Here is an 18,984-nt window from a genome sequence, read left to right on the forward strand (position 1 = left end):
ACATTTTGAAGTGAAAGAAGGATTTATTGCAACAAGTTACAGTAGGATATCTTCAGAATATATTTTAAAGCAGTTAGCTGTGGGCTGTTAAAAGGAATGCCAGGTAGGATGTTTGGTAAAGATGGAAATCACTTTTAATTTCTGGTTTGCCTTTGGGCCCCCAGGACTCCACTGTAGTATGTAAGAAGAAGTGCTCCCACCCTGGTGGCTGCGTCAGAGGGGAGGAGACCTGTTGTGAGGAGTGCCTCCTGCGAGTGCCTCCAGAAGACATCAAGGTGTGCAAGTTTGGCAACAAGATTTTCCGGGTATGTGACAAACCAAGCTCGTGGGAACTTCTATTCTCTACTGAAATGTGAAGAGCTCCAGACAAAAGACAGACCAGAGTATTCTGTATTTTGTAGACACATATGTCGTGTGTGTTATGCAAATGTAATTATTTATATTGCAATATTATATATACATATATTTAAAATCAAGTGCATGTGGGGGAGAGAAGCAACTGTTTGGAAAAATGGTTTTCTTTGGCTTTATTTTGCTTTTCAAAGTATTTTAAGACTGTGAAATATTATCGCCTTTTCTGAATGTGGTGGGCCCATGATTGGGCGTAAGCTGAAGATAGTTGCCTTGGCGGTGCTATTATGGGCGCCCTTCTGACTAGGGGTAACTCATTCAGTCAGAGATCCTCAGCATCCCTTTCTTAGATCCTGATGCTTCTGTAGCTTAATACTTTTAGAACTTTTTCATGAAGCTAAGTTTTCAAAGAGAGATTGTTCTCACTTGGAAGATGTTCAGGTGAGGATGTTGATGCCAGCACAGCTGTGGAGTGAAGGTGAGAGAGCCTTGCCCCAACTGAGCCAGCAGGACTGTCTAAGGACCATCTGTTCCTCGTCAACTGCTACCCATAGTTTTCTGTTAGCATAGCTGTGCAGTGACCATGTAAACAGGTTGAAGATTGTTGTCTTTGCCCAAAGGGATTTCAATCTGGTCTGTACCTGAAGGTGCCACCTCAGGACATTCTAGAGTCTGAGGTCCTCAGAATCAAGTCCGACGTGGGAGCTCCTCATGCTGTATTTAGCCAGATTTCTTTTTATATTGACAGAGTTGGAGGGGGAGTCTTGATTCCTATGGAATCAGTGTGAAGACATGATGTGTCCTGCCCAGAGGAAGGGGGTCATGTGTGTGTTATAGTTACACAGGCTCTCAGAGCCACTCATGTGTCCTTTTGACATAAAGTCATCCATTTTCCAAGCACCTAGATGCTATAGACTCCCTTTCATGCTGGTGTTGTGTGCAAAGTGTTTTCAAGGCTCCTGTACAAAGGTTCCTCTATGTGATGAGGCCTAAAATAATATACAGAGAGTCATCTTTGCAACACCAAGTCCTAGAAGTGTGCACTCAGAGAATTTGGGCTAGTCAGATGCCCTTTATGGTAGATTTGGTTAGGTCTTTCTCTCCCGAGGAATAAAAGGCTCTACTAGTCCTTCATATAGCTTCAAAAATGAGAAGCAAGAGGAGAAGGAGGAGTCATCATCAAAATCTGAGCTAATTTCTCTGTTTTTAACAAAACCTGCTGCTCATATCTACAAACCCAAGAAGGAATTCTTGGTTTGTTTTCGGACCCAGCTCTGGTGTGTGTAATCTACTTTTCCACAAGCTAGGCCACATATCCTTGCATGTTCTCCAGAGGAACAGGGCTTCTGTGGCTGCATATTTGGCATTTGCATACTATAAATTCAATGAGTCAAAAAATATTCCTCAAAAAGCCCTTTCTGAGCTAGAAAATGTGTTCCAAGGTGCTAGCCAGCGTCTTGGGAGGAAAGTATCAGACAGGCAGACACGTTATCTGAGTATGAGTTGCCTGGGCTCCACATACTTGGATGGCTTGCTGATCAGGTGCTTGCCTGGCCAGTGACTCTGGTCATAGCCTCTGTTCTTTGTACATTCATGTCCCATGTGGTCCAGAACCATGTCACATCTGGGAGTAAACTACATGTTTTCGTACACCTCAACTGCTGGTGTCTGGGACAGCTTGAACATTTCAGTTCTATCAAATAGGAAAATTAGAACTTTCCTACTGCATCATGTATGAAGCTCATGCTTGTCCTCCAGGGTGAAGCTAAGTAAACAGTGCAAGAGGAGCAAGATACGAATGTGATTTGGTTAGATGCACACAAATTCTTTTTATATTCTGGAGAGGGAGCACACAGACACACATACACACACACACACACACCCTCCAATTGGATAGGTGGAGAGAGACACCTCAGGGTAATTTAGTTTGATGATGGATCCCTCACTCAGGGCAAGAAATGCTCTTCCTGGCAAAGAAATCCCAGCCTGTGGGACTAGCTCCCGACAGCCTCCAGCTGATAGCGGAATCCTGTGCTCTCTCCTTCAGGATGGAGAGATGTGGTCCTCTGTTAACTGCACCATCTGTGCTTGTGTGAAAGGCAAGACAGAGTGTCGAAAGAAGCAGTGCGTTCCCATCAGCAGCTGCCCGCAGGTATGTCTGGAATGCAGGTTGACTTTTTCTTTACCTGAAGGTCTTGGGAAACATCCTACGTGTGGCATGGTCTCATGCCATCTTCTGAACGCAGAATCCAGATCCCCTGATACTTCCAGGTTCCCCGGTATCCACATCCTCCCTTTGTAAGGCCCACTTCCCACCCAGATTCTCATCTCCCATGAAAATAGCTCTTAACCTCGCACTTGTCCCAAATCTCCTGTTTCTCACTGACTTTCCCTCACTTCTTTGTTTTGATGTCTCCAACTCCTGTTAGATCTGCTCTCTTACTCCTTTTACTGGGCTTTCCACTGGATGCCATAACCAGCCTTCGCACGGTTCTCTTCTCTTTCTCTCTTCTCAAATTAGAGATTTCTTCCCCTGGCCATTCAAAGTAGTATGTAGTTGTTTAGTAATAAACTCCACGAGGGGTTTCTCGGGCCATCAGCACCCCTCCACGACCCCTTTCCTGACATTTTCATACCCTAACCTGGCCTCCGTTGTAGCCCCAAATGGAAATAGTGCCCCTATGGAAATATCTCTTTTCAGAAACCCACAGTTCCAGCTCTGTGAATAAAGCCACCATTATCTTCTAAAGCATGAGCTTCATTGAATTCACCTCGGCAACTTGAAACCTTTCAAGGTTTTATGCATTTTTGGGAAAGTGTCAAACCTATTCAATACCTTCCAGCGAATGAAAAAAAATATATCCATATATTCAGGACATGTCCTCCTTTCTCTGTTATAGACAGCTTTTAATTTTATTCACATCTGTTATTATTATAAACAAAAAGTTGCTGTTTTTACTTGAGTGCCAAATGAGGCACAAAAAAACAACAGCTGTTGCTATTGCACAACTGAAAGAAGGGGAGAGAAAAAAAGGAAAAAAAAAACCCTAATTAGTCTTGCTTTAAAAAGCCTCAGACATAAAACTGAAAACCTCCTATAAAAGAAAAAAAAAAGGAGATACAATAAGTAGACTTGAACATGGTCTGCTTATAAATATTCATTGGGAAAAAGGGGATCACATCATTTATGCCAGTCCTTGGGGAACCCTCACTGCTAATGAAGTCCTGCAGCACATGTTGGTAATAATGGGCTTCCTTATTCTACAAGACAAAAACAGGATGCTGTGCCAACCTGGTGGCTCAACTAACTAGCCTCCACAGGCCCTGGTGGGGTTTTCAGCTTGACTCGAGGCTCGCCACTTGTGGCAGGGTTGATGGGTTTCATTGTCCTCTTGCTGTGGGGAGGTCAGCGTTTTTTATGTCAGCGGCATCTCGTTAGCATCTCCTCTTGGAGGACCTCCTCTGAGCCAGGAGCATCCATCTCTCCAAGTGCAGACCTCTCCCCCCGCCTCACCCCCTTCCCGGTCTTGTCAAAGCTTGTCTGGGCCTGGCTCCTGCCCCAGGGGCCACCTTTCTGTTTCTGGGCATCTTTCCAGCTGTTGCTCTGGTTCACACTTTCCTTCCTCAGGGGCCAGCGCAAGGACTTTGGAAGATAACTCAGTTCTACCATGGAAATCCTGTTCAATGCTTGTTTCCCTTCCTTTGCATTGCCTTGGGAAATTTAATTTTTTTTTTTTTTAAGAAGCAGACTATATTCCCTGCTCTGTCCTTCCTGGCTGCTTCTCATCTCTCTTTCCAGAAGTGTGTGTGCCTTGTTGAAGAAGGGTTTTATGGTTGGATTTCCTGTCCATCCTCCCTGGCAACCCCATCCCTTTCCTTCAGCCCTTTCCCCACCCTCACCCCAGCCCTGAAGCAAAGGAGAGCCTTTTGTGAGAAGGGCTGTGGCGGGTTCCATTGGGGACAGGGTGTTACAACACTGCCCTCTCATCATCACTGATATGTACTAAGACTTTCCCTACAGTCCCAGGACTTATCCTGGACTATCCCCTGAGTTGGGTGCTATTACAAGACCTTCTTCCCAGTGAGGTCACAACATAGCTTGAGTTCCATAGCTTGGGAGCCTAGACTTCATAGCTTGGGCTGGATTTATTCCTCATGTGATTCAGTGAGATTACCAGCTCCACTCAGTTTCAGGAGAAGGGAGATGGCAGTTTCTGCCAAAGAACAGATTAAGGGGCTCATGTTGTCACCCTTTGTTGGGGCCTTGGTTCCAGTGGTTTGGCCTCCTTCTGACAGAGCACTTTACTGAACTCCCCTGGGGCCACCATACCATTGGCCTAGGCCCACCTCAGTTGATTTTGTCTTCAACTGTTTTTAGTCACAAGAAACGAAAGGGAGCCTCTGTGCCAAATAGAAGTCGATAATCAAGCTCTAGCAATGAAAATATGTCAAAATGCCCCAAACCAGGGGGTGCTGATTGAAGCTGAGTTTTATTTTTTATTTTTCTGAAGCTGAATTTTAAATCTCATTCAAAGTTGTCATAGCCTTTAATGTGCCATTTAGGCCTGGCTGATGCAAAAATGAATCAGACGTGGTTCTGGTTCTTCAATTATCAACCAACATTTTTTAAGTCAGTATGATTTTTTTTTTTGAGTACCTAAATCTATTCTTTATGCAACTGACCACTAGTGGCCATTGACCACATTTCTTTTTCTCTGTGAGTCTCATTGAGTCAGAGACAAGACAATGCCATTCTCTGGTATCGACCCTGAGAATATGTTTCCTCCTTCTAATGCCATGCACTAAAAAAATTAGAAGAAATGGAAAGTAGGAGTTATATTGTATTTCCAGAAAGGTAATGGAAAGTTACTCAGCATTTCAAAACCCACAGCTTCATTGGCTTTGGCTACATAGCCGTGTCTTAACATGGATAGCATACGACTTTCTGAAAGAAGAAATCTGACTGAATTTGTTCTGAGGCACAGATATCGTCCATGTCCATGGGCCTGCACTCGGGATGTGATTTATTGTTTGGGCCTCTCTGAAAAGCAAAGACAGAATGGAGGCCTTACGTGGATCAAGAGGTTGATAGACAATTCCCAGTTTTATGCGCTGTATGCTTGGTCTCCTGAGGGCTAGTTTGGATATCACTGAAAAAGTTGAATCCAGACTGTCTCCATCTTCCTCCCATGTGAGAAAAATCACACCAATGAGCCCTTTGGATATTATATTTCTCAGAGGGTAAGGACAGGAAAGTTTTCTGAATGACTTTGCCCAGGATTAGAACCAGCAAATCAAATCCCCAGCATTTGATTAGAATCAAAGTTCATTTTTGCCATCATCATCACTGTCTGGGCATCAAGTTCAAATAAAGCTTGGACAGCTTTCATTGGTTTAACTGGTATTAGGTTTAAAAAAGAGTTTTTTCTTCAGCAGACCCTGTTGCTTAACATTAAATTTGTTTTTTTTTTCCCCTCTTGATTAGGGTAAAATTCTCAACAGAAAAGGATGCTGCCCTATTTGCACTGAAAGTAAGTTTATTCCTTTGGAATTTGCTATTAAGATTTGTTTCACACTTTGTAATTCAACAGGAAAAATGGTGGTGTAAGTTTTTGCACACTTTGTGTCTCTTGATGTGGGCTGAGATCACCCCACTTTCCTACAGACATTGTAAATCAATTTATGATCCTCCTATAGAAGCACAGTTGAGATGTTTCCATTATAGTTTGTTGCTGATAGAAATTTAGAAGTTCGGTGGTCTGATCAGGTTTTCAGAAGGACCAGATAACTTAATATATATTTTAACTAATAGCATCTGCAGTCATAGCAGTTAGGGTGATATCCAGTAAAACAAACAATATACATAATCGGGGAGGGATTTCCCTTCTATTGTCATAAAGCCAAACAGCTACACTTCCTCTTCCCCACCCCCATCCCCACCCACTTTACCTTTTCACCCGCACGCGTCCAGTCTTACTGTTAGTGAAATGAAATGAGGTCTTTAGACTGGCAATGGTTTGGCCATCCTGTTATTTTCAAATTGAGTTTTTGAAGGTTCTCTCTAACATGGCTTAATTCTGAAAGCTGGCTGAGGCTGTACTGCTAATCACTCAGATTAGAGCATAGCAATAAGTTCAGTGTTATCCCCACGTATTGGCATATGACTAACAAATTGCCATTTTCGTGCTTTTCAAATTCATAAGGTTTTGAGACAGCTGATATTTTGTTTATTATTTATTTAATAAGCTTCAGGTATACAGCTTTATAGTTAGACATCTGTATACACTACAAAGTAATCACCACAGGTCCAGTTACCGTCCATCATCATAGGGTTGACCTCCTTCATCTGTTTCACACACACAGCTTCCCCCACCCCCTTCTCTTCTGGCAACCACTAGTCTGTTCTCGGTATCTTTAAGTTTGTTTTTATTTTATTTTGTTTGTTTGTTTTAGATGACCCATAGGAGTGAAATTATGTGGCATTTATCTTACTTCATCTTACTCATTTCCCTTAGCATAGTACCCCCAAGGTCCATCCATGTTGTCACAAATGCAAGATTTCACTCTTTTGTGTGGCTGAGTAATATTCCATTATAGAAATATACCACATCTTTATCCATTCACATATCAATAGACACGTGGGTTGTTTTCATATCTTGGCTATTTTAAATAATACTGCAATGAATATAGCAGTGCATGTATCTTTTCAAATTAGTATTTTTGGGGATCCCTGGGTGGCTCAGTGGTTTAGTGCCTGCCTTTGGCCCAGGGCGTGATCCTGGAGACCCAGGATCAAGTCCCATGTCAGGCTCCCTGCATGGAGCCTGCTTCTCCCCCTGCCTATGTCTCTGCCTCTTTCTCTGCCTCTTTCTCTCTCTGTCTCTCATGAATAAATAAATAAAATATTAAAAAAAAACAAATTAGTATTTTTGTATTTTTCAGATAGATACCCAGAAGTAGAATAGCTGAATCATATGGTATAATTTTTTGAGGAATATCTATACTATTTTCCACACTGGTTGCACCAATTTACACTCCTGCCAATGGGGATGAGGGTTCCCTTTTTCCATACCCTTTTAAACACTTGTTATTTCTTATCTTTTTAATAATAGCCATTCTAACAGGTGTTAAGTGATACCTTATTGTGGTTTTGATTTTCATTTCCATAATAATTACTGATGTTGATCATCTTTTATGTGCCTATTGGCCATCTGGATGTCTTCTTTAGAGAAATGTCTATTTGGAGTGACCCTTTGCCCATTTTTTAAAAATTGGATTGTTTGTTTTTTTGTTGTTGAGTTGTACAAGTTCCTTATATATTTTGGATATTAACCCTTTATGAGATGTATAATATATAAATATCTACTCTCATTCACTAGGTTGTCTTTTCATTTTGAAGACTGTTTTCTTTGTTGTACAGAAGATTTTTAGCTTGATGTAGTCTGCACTTGATTGTTTTTTGCTTCTGTTTTCCTTGCCTTTGAAGTCAGAGTCACAAAGATGTCACTAAGACCAATGGCAATGGGCTCCTTGCCTATGTTTTCTTGTAGGAATTTTGTGGTTTTACATCTTCTATTTAAATCCATTTGAGTTAATTTTTGTGTATAGTGAAAGATAGTGACCTAGTTTCATTCTTTTGCATGTGGTTGTTCAGTTTTCCTACAATCATTTATTGAAGAGATTGTCTTTTCTCCATTGTATGTTCTTGGCTCCTTTGTCATACATTAATTGTCCATAAATGTGTGGCTTTATTTCTGGGCTTTCAGTTCTGTTCCATTAATCTGTATTCTGTTTTTGTACCAAAAAATGTGATTATGACAGCTTTGTAGGGTTTGAAATCAAGGAGTGTGATACCTACAGTTTTGTTTTTCTTTCTCAATATTGATTTGGCTATTTGGGGTCTTTTGTGGTTCCATGTAAATTTTAGTATCATTTGTTCTAGTTCTATGAAAAATGTTATTGGTATTCTGATAGGGATTGTTTTGAATCTACTGACTGCTTTGGGTAGTATGGACATTTTAACACCATTAGTTCTTCCAAGGCATGAGCATGAAATATCTTTCTGTTTATTTATGTCTTCTTCAGTTTCTTTCATCAGTGTCTTTTGGTTCAGTGTACAGGTCTTTTACTTTCTTGGTTACATTTATTTCTGGATATTTTATTCTTTTTGATATAATTATAAGTGAAAATTTAAAAAATTCTAATATTCTGTTACTAGTATAGAAATGCTACAGATTTCTATATATTGATTTTGTACTCTGCAACTTTACTACATTTATTAGTTCTAATTGTTTTTCATTGGATTCTTTAGGGTTTTTTATATATATTATTTCATCTGCAAATAATGACAGTTTTTTTCTTCCTTTCTGATTTAGATAACTTTATTTCTTTTTCTGGCCTAATTTCTTTTTTTCCAATACTATGTGGTGAAAGGGCGCATTTGTATCTGGTTCCTGATCATAGAAGAAAAACTTTCAGATTTTCATGGTTGAGTATGATGTTAGCTATAGGATTATCATATATATCTTAATGCTAAGGTATATTCCCTCTATATACACTTTGTTGAAAGTTTTATTATAAATGGATGTTGAATTTTGTCAAATGTTTTTTATGCATCTATTGAGATGATATTATTTTTATCTTTAATTTTGTTAATATGATGTATCCCAATGATTGATTTGTGATTATTGAACCATCCTTGAATCCCTAGGATAAATCCTATTTGATTGGATTTGATTTGCTGGTATTTTTTTGAGGATTTTTGCCTCTATGTTTAGTAAGGATATGGGCCTGTAATTTTCTTTTTGTGGTGTCCTTAACTGTTTTTGGCATTAGGGTAATGCTAGCCTCATAACATGTATTTGAAAGCTTTTCCTCCCCTCAATTTTTTTGGAAGAATTTGAGACTAGGTATTAATTTTTTGAATGTTTGGTAGAGTTCACCATTGAAGCTATCTGTCCTGAATTTTTGTTTCTTGGGAGGTTTTAAATTATTGTTTCAATTTCCTTATTAGTAATTCATCTACTCAGATTTTCTATTTCTTCCTGATTCAGTGTTAGAAGACTATATGTTCCTAAGAACTTATCTATTTCTTCTAGGATGTCTAAAAGCTTGTTGGCATATAATTGATCATCATATTGCCTTATTCTCTGAGATCAATTGTTACTTCTCCACTTTCATTTATAGTTTTATTTCTTTGAGTCTCCTTTCTTTTTTTCTTTTTTTTTTTCCTTTCTTTTTTTCTTTACTAGTTTAGCTAGGGGGTTGTCAGTTTTTTCAAAGAACCAGTTCTTAATTTCATTGATTGTTTTTATTGCCTTTTTAATCTTGATTTCATTTATTTCCACTGTGATCTTTATTATTTCCTTCCTCCTACCAATTTGTTAACTCCATTAGGTGTAAAGTTAGATTGATTATTTGAGATTTTTCATGTTTCTTGTGGTAGGTCTGTATTGCTGTGAACTTCCCTCTTAGAACCACTTTGGCTGCATTCCATAGATTTTGGTATGCTGCATTTCTTGTTTTCATTGTCTCTAGTTTTTTTTTTTAATTTTTAATTTTTAATTTTTCTTTGATTTCTTTGATGACCATTTGGCTGTTTAGTAGCATGTTGTTTAGTCTTCACGTTTTTGTATTTCCCTTTTATTTTTTCTTATAATTTCAAACCATTGTGGTTTGAAAAGATGCTTGATATGATTTCAATTTTCTTGAGTTTATTGAGACTTTTGTGGCCCAACATGTGATCTAACCTGGAGAATGTTCCATGTGCACTTGAGAAGAATGTGTATTTTGCTAGTTTTGGATGGTATGTTCTGCATACATCTATTAGGTTCATCGGGTCTAATGTGTTGTTTAAGGCTACTGTTTCCTCATGGATTTTTTTTGTCAGAATGATCTGTCCATTGCTGAGAAGAGGATATTAAAGTCTTCTGCTGTTATTATATTACTTTCAATTTCTCCCTTTAGATTTGTTAATATTTGCTTTATGTACTTTGGTGCTCTTATGTTGGGTGCATGTATATTAAATTAATAAATCATTTAATATAAATAAACCTTATATTAACATAAAAATGTTATGTCTTCTCTATAGATTGACACTTTTATTGTTATGTAATGCCTTTCTTTGCATTTTATCATAGTCTTTGTTATAAAGCCTATTTTGTGGGCACCTTGGGGGCTTGGTCAGTTAGGCATCTGATTCTTGATTTTGGCTCAGGTCATGATCTCAGGGTTGTGAGTCAAGCCCCATGTGGGGCTCTGCACTCAGCACAGAGTCTACTTGTCCTTCCCCCCTTGCTCCTCCCTCTGCTCACATGCTCTCTTTCTCTCTCTCAAATAAATATAAATAAAATATTTAAAAAAATAAAGTCTGTTTTGTCTGATATGAGTATAGCTAGTTCAGCTTTTTTTTCATTTCTGTTTGCATGGGATATCTTTTTCTATTCCTGCTCTTTCAGTTTGTGTGTGTCCTTAATTCTGAAATGAGTTTCTTGTAATCTCTTTTAGGCAGATAGCTTTCTGAAGTGTTTCATCAAAAGAGGAATATTAGTAATGTCATTGTCAAATTAGTTCCATTGTATAAGCAGGATTAACAAAGCCATGAAATCTATTAGAAAGTATTTTATGAACTAGTTAGCCTTCAAGAAGTGGGCTCTGATGATGGTTGAAAGCAGCCTGCATATAGGAACAAGTTTTTTCATTCCACATATTTAAAATCAGATAGATAAAAGTTATCTTGGTTTTGATTTTTGGATAATAGATAAATGTGAGATGTAATAAATATATTTATTATATGTTAATTAACATAATATATTAATATATTATATTTAATAAATATATTATATCTCACTATTTTTTGAGACAGAGCTATTAAATAATTGTACCAGGGAGACCATTGACTCTGTGCACCTGCATCCAGCAGGTCAGTGCGGGAAGAGCCCAGGCATGTGGTTCTTTGTCCAAATCTACATGATATCATCAGATGGCTATTTCTCAATTTCCTTTGGTGTTCTTTCCATCTGTTTACTCTCTCTTGCTCTCCAGCAGTTCGTCCATCAATGCTGTAAAACACATTCTATTGGCAAGGTTTATTTATTCAGACTGAGTTAAGAGATGGGATGACTTTCAATTTTTTTTTAAGCAATGCCCAGATTTTCCTAACACATCAGGTAGACTTATTCTGATGTCCTTTAGCTATGGCCTAAAGATCTCCTATTTTGAAATTCCTTTGGTATTATTTGTAGGCTCATTTTTTTCTACTCTATCAATTACAAAAGCTCTTTTGACACACAGGTTTCTAGAATATGAAGGCTGAAGTACAAACTAAGGCTAGTGTTTTCTAAACTAGAAAAGTTTTTTTTTATCTTATTCAAACAAAATCACATATACCCGTACACACTCATTAGTTGCTGCTGAGTTTTCAACCTCAGCATTCTATAATTTGATTAGATAATTCTTTGTCATGGGCTATGTCCTGCACATTGTGTGATGTTTGGCAGCATCTCTGATCTCTGCCAACTAGAGGCCAGTATCACTTCTCTCCAGGAGATTATGGCAATCAACGGTGTCTCCAGACACTGTTTGCCATATTGCCAAATGTCTCTTGGCACCCCTTCCCCAGGGCAAATGGTTGAGAACCATTCGTACTCTTCTAACAGGAGTAACAGCATGGCTGAATGCAGAAATAAGCACCTGTTGTACTAGGCAGTAACAGCCTCAAAACACAATGAGTAGAAGCAGTAGGAGACCAAAGCTGGTGCAAAAAATGGCAGACCAGAAGCTTTTAGATTTAATTGAGTGTGTTTCTATTTTCATTGTTTAGCCCTGCAAAAAATGATAAAGGCATAATTAATCTTGACTGATTAAAAGTCAACATCTTTGCTTTAGTTGCTAGGAAGCTCGAAATAAATTTGTAGCTCACCTCTAATGGCAGGCAGTTTTTGAGTAATAAGCTTATTCCCGACTTCATCATATATGTCTACCTTTATGTGCTTTGAATTATTTAGTATGTTTGCCTGTAAGCTTATGCCCAATCCTTTTCGGAAGGAGGCAAGAATAAATATTTAAATAATGCATATAGTTTTATACACAAATGAAAAGGATTGGTTATACAGCTTCAAATACTGTGAAACTTACTTCGATTATCTGTTGTTGTTAAATGAGCATCACGTTATTCCAGCAGAGGTGACATTGAATTGTCTGTTTCTAAAATCCTATAGAATTACTGCCTTGTTGACTGGGCTAGTCTGTCTTGGTAGTATTTGGAGAGCTTGCAGACCTCTGTAAAGAACAGCAAAGAGGAAACTTGAAGTAAATGGGTAGCACATTTCTACAAGCCTCTCTTTGCAATAGTCCGTGATAGTGGTAGTTTACAATTCAGTAGGTAACAAGCAACAATTGAGGATCAAACTTGTAATCTCCATAGTAGGGCCATCTTCGTGGGGTTGATCTGCATGGGCAATTATGATTCTATCAAAAGCGACACCAAAAAAGCCATCTTAAAATCAGACCTGAAAGAAGAATTGAAAGCATTGTTGTCTTTTAATAACATGGACATTCTCTCTTTCTCTTTGTCCAAATGAAAAGAATTAAATTTGGTTTGGGTGATTTATTTAAAATAAAATACTTGAAGTAAGCTAAACAAACTTTATAAAGCTTTCATGCAAATGCTGTTTCTTGCCAAAGTAAGAGCTATAGCCTAGAGCAGATCCCACTCTGCCTGGGCTGGGCGTCACAAGGCTGCGAGTTGGGTGCCAAGAAGGCCACTGTCTGTTGTGCATGTAGCACTTGGTTTAAGTAAAATGTTATCTTACTGTGAGTTGGCAAGCGGTCGGTGAAATCTCAACCTAACCACCCAGCAGAGAGACCTGAATCAGATAAATTCTTTGCTGGCTGAATGTCTATTTTCAGACATGGAAATAATACTTAGTGGCAAAGTTTTCACTGATAAGAGCGGTGTGTGTGTGTCTCTGTGTAGAGAGAGAGGGAGGGAGGGAGGGAGGGAGAGACAGAGACATGTTGACCATGAGAGAAAATTCAATCTCTTCACCATGTCCAAGACCAGAGGCAATGAAAGGCAGAGCAGATGTGGATGCCCAAACCCAGACCCCATAGACTCATTAAGCTGCGCCTGTAGCTACATCAGCCCTAACCATCAGAGTCCCAACTCAAAACGAAAGTTCACGATTACATAACACAGAGGCGGGTAGGGTATACGAGCACAGATGTGCATTTAATTGAAATAACCTCAGCTACACGTCCCACAAGTAACAGGAAATATCAGATTTCAGCAACTCAGGGTGCAAGGAGGCTCACAGTTGCCAGGTGACTTTTTAAACCCCCCCAGGGTTAGTTTCCAGCTGTGCACAGCGTTGGTGTGCCTGCTTCCCAAGAGGACCCTTGCCTGCTGCGTGCACCCATCACGAGTGCTGTCGAATTGCCCTGGCTGGTTTGGGCACATCTCACTTAACGCCCTGGGCCTGCCTACAGGTATCTCTAATTAAAGAGTGGCTGTAGGAGGGGGAATACAACAACAGTTTAACAAAACTGTGACCTTGGGGCCCATTTTATGAGCAATCTCCACTGACAGAGGTTCTGCAAATTAGTAATTCTGTGTTTGAGCGAGGTTTCTGGCCCCCGGGACTGTAAGCAACTCCAGGTCCCTTAACACCAAGGGTCTGTCCTTAACTCAGGAAAGCAAGGAAATTTGAAACCAGAGCTCAAGATGCTTGTAGAATAAGAATTTGCGGTGTTGACTTTAGCCCTGCCAAGGAGGTGTTAAGCTAAGTGGCCACTGAAGTTACTGCTTGAGCATCTGGAGGTCGGTTTGTCACTGCTCCCGAGGCCCAACCAGCAGACAGAGGTGCATATAAAACCCAACTGTGTTGCACAAGTGGCTAGGAAATCCCACCCCAGCAGCACTGGAAGGGGTGTGAGGATACGAGTTTGTTTGCTGTTTGATATGCTGTTCTGTTCCAAGGGGTACTGTTGCTTCAAATCTTCTGGCTATGGGTTGGTGCAAAGCTGAAAGAGGAGCTTGAGGGTATTAGGGGTCATTTTTTATCAACACCTATTGTGGTTCCTACAGGGCATTAGTACTGCTCAAGTTCTGACAGGTTTTTATTTTATTTTATTTTATTTTATTTTATTTTATTTTATTTTATTTTATTTTATTTATTTTATTTTATTTTATTTTATTCTATTTTCTTTTCTTTTATTTATTTTTTTTTTTTTAAGTTCTGACAGTTTAGTTAACAGTCATCATCTTCACCATCATCATCATCATCAAATAACAATAATGGCAAGAAATGCAACAGGAGCAGCAGCTAATATTTTTTTAGCATCTGCTGTGTCTAAGCACTGTTGTGGACTATCTCATTTGATCTTATTTGTTTGATCCTCATGGCCATCTTAGAGTCAAATAATGTTGTGAGCTCCTCAGCTGATGAACTGAGGCTTAGTGGTTAAGAGACATGCCTAACGTAAGTGTGGAGCTTGAATTTGTACAAGGAAATCTGGCCCCAGGACTGGCCGGAAGGTCTACCATTGGCTTCCTCATCATCTGGTTCAGGTGAACGACCAGCTGTGGTCAGGAAGGGAAGAAAACGTCCTAGAGGGCTTTCTAAAGGTAGGGATTAGAGATTGGAGAAGGATGTTAGTAGGAGTTTCCAATTTGAGAACATTTCCCTCCACCCCATCCTGGAGGAAATGCCCTCTCAAGTGCCCAGGCTTTCGTCTACCTGGTGCTACCTCCACCTCTCCTCAGGTGCAGAGCAGTGCTGGGTGGTACGGTCTGTGCTCGCTGACAAACGAAACTGGCTTGGTTTTCCATGTCCACTCATTTTTTTTCCAGATGTTTTTTCCCTTTCTGGCAACTTAGGGATGAGGTATTTTCAGTGCCAAGGTGAAGACGTCTCCAGATTTTCTTATGTACAGTTTTAAAATACATACAGTTTTAAACTTGATATAACTGTGTAGAATTTCTACCAGCAGTGAAAAAAAAGAGCAGAGTTGCTCTGTCACTCAAACTCACCACTATTTCAGCATCATGGGATTGTATAAATGAATGAACCTTAATTTTGAGGTCAACCCTTTCACTTCTCAGGTGAACAAACTGAGGCTCTTCATAGTATTAACTGGAAGAGCTAGATGAGGACCTGCTCTTTTTTTTTTTTTAAACCTTCTAGTCCAGTATTTGGTCTAACACATCATATGACCTCCCTGGATCTTTGTTTGGGAAAGTATTCTTAATATAAATGTACCACTGTTAAATCATTCAATTAAAAGTTACTTTCTCTCATTCAAGTACTGAACAGGCTCAAGCCTGCTTAATTTCTGAGATTAGATGAAATTAGATTAGATTGAGGGTGGAATGGCCAAGTTGTCTAATTTTGAAAGAATATGTTTTGAACAAAAAGAGATATATAAATTCATTACTAGACATCTGATACATTTAGTCAAGGCTGCCATCTTGAATTTTAAGAAAGATGCACATACCCAGTTTTGACTGAAAAAAAAAAAAAAAACTGGTGACCTAAACCCCTTAGCAGTGGTAAACCTAAAATACAGTAAAGTGACCAAACAGGCAATACAGACCCCAGACTCTCAAACCAATACTACATTTTATAGAAAATACTGTATAATAAATTGCATGTTACTGAATGGAAAGGTGAGGCACATTTATTCCTCTATGGAGGTCACCTCTACTATTAGCAGGATAAGAACAACAGAAGTTGTTACTTCTGTTGCCACTAAAATTGCTCCTATTGGGCAGCTCCAGTGGCTCAGCGGTTTAGCACCCCTTCGACTCAGGGCATGATCCTGGAGTCCCGGGATCGAGTCCTGTTTCGGGCTGCCTGCATGGAGCCTGCTTCTTCCTCTGCCTGTGTCTTTGCCTACCCCCCTCTGTATCTCTCATTAATAAAAAAAAATAATAAATCTTTAAAATAAATAAAAAAATAAAATTGCTCCTATTGCCAGCAAATATTTATTGAATGAAAATCCATGTCAGTCTGTGCTGTGTTAAACATTCTCCAGGTATCCTGACATCTAATCGTTGCAACGATCCATGAAATAGAAGCTCCATTTTACAAATGAGAGATCTGAGGGTCTGAGCAATTAAATAGGGTGAGGGCAGCTGATTCCCTGCTCCATGAAACTCCAAAGCCAACATTTTTAAAAACTGTTGTTCTCCATGGACTACATTTTTATTCATTTCAAAAGTTTGCCTCCAAACATATATGAAGCTTGCCAATTTCTCTTTCTTCTGCATGACTAGAGAGCCCTTGTATGTGCTCACCTTTTAAAAACTTATCTACATGTGTGAGGTCACTTCACCCCCTGTCTCTTGGGTTATAATACTTGAGTTCTAGCCTTCCTGGGAGTTTGGAGAAATGACTCATTAGCTTCACAATGCAGTTCCCTTTGATGTGAAGTTTTAATTTATGAACATTCTTCTTATCACAGTCCCTCCTTGGTTAGTACTCCACCCCCAGCCACTGTTCCACTCCTCTGCTCTGCCCTTCCACATTTGTCCTGAGAACACGTATCTCTTCTTTTGTTTTTGACCTTTTCATCCTGCGAGCTCATAGCTCTGACTCCCACAGTACCCTGTCTGTGTAGTTCTCTCTCATGCTGCTTTCTGAGGACCTTAATATGACTTCTTGGCAAGATGCTAATACAGTGGATCTCAGCTTTTTAAGATTTTTTGGAGGCCATGTCCTTCTTTCAAAGTACTGCTTTTGAATTTTATTAACAGTTGCTACCTTTGATTCTCCTAATTGTCAGGGTTGGGAGTTGGATGGAGGAATGAGTGGTTGTTTCCAGCCCCTATCTGTTGACTGAGTTCTGGCATCCCTGTTACCCCAGCTGCACAGGTTTGGGGCCTTAATGTTATTTCTCATGCTCTTGGCATTTCTCTCCCATGTTGCGAATCAGTCATCAAGTCAGCTTGATTGTCTCTTTGTATTGTTTTTCTAATAAATAATTTCCTTCCCATTTCCATGGCAGCCAGAGCTTCATCCTATTGCCTGCAACTGACCTCGGTCTTTTCTCCTTCATCCCTTCCTGCGTGCCACTGGCCTTTGCAAGAGCATACACCAGCTGCCTTCACTGTCTCTTGCAGTTTCTCAAAGTTTGTTTTATAAAATGCTAGTGCCGAGGAAGAGTAATGAATAATATTTTCAAAACATGGCTCTATGATTAAATACCTGAGGGAAATGCCAGGTCAAATATGTTTCTTTGCTGCAGAATTTGCAGAGCCCTTTATATGCCAATGCACAGGGTAAACTTTCAGGAGGGTGATGGAGTATGGAGTGCCTCCTGAACTAATTTGAGCCACAGAGATTTTTTTTTTTTTAATTTCTACTTATTTTGGCAGAGCAACAGGCAGGATTGATGTTTCATAGGAAACACATTAAGGAATGTTGGTTCTTTGGAATATATTTAACCTTCTCAGGCTGGCAATACATCCCAGGCCAATTTATTTAGACAGTTTGGGTATCTCCCATATTCCGAAGTAACTCCCCTCTCTGGTCAGATAGGTCTCTTGCTCTTCTTGTGCAAGCTGCCACATGACTTGATTAGCATTCTTCTTTTCGCCCAAAAGGCTTACTCCATGCTAGCCCCAAATCTACATTTTATGTTATCTTTTATAGATGGACTCAACTCATGTTGTCTTTTCAACAAATCTATGTTTTATATGTACGTTACAGTCTTAGCGCTATTTTAGCCAACAGGGCATGTCTATTTGCTGGATTTGTGTAACATAATTATAAAACTAATGATAACTATTCTCTGAGCATCTCTTATATTCTCAGACTTTTGCAATGCGATCTTTATTTTTATAACCAACCTGCAAGGTAGTTGTTCTTAGACTCATGTTACAGGTGAGTAGACTGATATTGGTAGTCTGTGCATGATTTTGTAGTCATTAGGTGGCAAGACTAGGATTCAAATCCAGGACTCTCTTCAAAGCAACATACTTGAAGTTTGCAAAGCTCTAATGTGGCTCTAAAGTTGGAAGCCGAGTTAACTTAGAGATGTGAAGCCTGCCTCTTCAGCTCAGGTGCATAGCTCTCTTAAGTGATAAATAAGAATTTCTGGTTTATAGACAGCAGATATATTAAGATTAGAGCTTGGACAGCAGGAGTGGCAAAAATGCATCTTCTATAACAAGTTCGGTTGAGTGTCTGGTATTCTGGAAGGTGCCCTAGAGGAAATGGATTAAAAACTGGTACAGTCTCTGAGTTTAGGAACTTGCAATGTAGTTGGGGATATGAAATATAAACATACCAAATAAGAGAGCCATATGATATAGCTTATAATTAACCTCTAGGTAGTGTTCTTAAATGGAAGGTGATGGATTCCTTGGCCAGTCTTGGGACAGATGGCCATGATCCTATACATTTGATTGGATAGATTCACTTGTGTATATTTGGGAGGAATAGTGCCTACATATTTTCTTCAGATTCCCAAAGAGCTCTGTGATTCTAGCTAGTTAACAACAGCTGTGTGTCGGGATGCTGCGGTCCAGGGTTATCAGTGGAAGCATCCAGTGATAATGAGAAAGGCACTGGCCTCAGAGCCATAGAGACTAGGTTGGACTTTGTCTTTACTGCTATGAGCTATGTGACC

At 39.4% G+C, this 18,984-nt stretch overlaps 1 protein-coding gene across 1 annotated transcript in view; it reads left to right on the forward strand.

Annotated features, from left to right (window-relative positions):
• The window catches only part of BMPER (BMP binding endothelial regulator), a 243,167-nt gene that overhangs the window by 136,001 nt on the left and 88,182 nt on the right, over positions 1-18,984 (forward strand). Inside the window, exons 9-11 of the mRNA XM_026019115.2 lie at positions 165-305; positions 2,399-2,503; positions 5,837-5,882. Coding sequence (XP_025874900.2) covers positions 165-305; positions 2,399-2,503; positions 5,837-5,882 — 292 coding nt within the window. The remainder of the gene's footprint in view (positions 1-164; positions 306-2,398; positions 2,504-5,836; positions 5,883-18,984) is intronic.

Source organism: Vulpes vulpes, chromosome 7, assembly GCF_048418805.1.
Source record: "Vulpes vulpes isolate BD-2025 chromosome 7, VulVul3, whole genome shotgun sequence".
NCBI classification, from domain to species: domain Eukaryota; kingdom Metazoa; phylum Chordata; class Mammalia; order Carnivora; family Canidae; genus Vulpes; species Vulpes vulpes.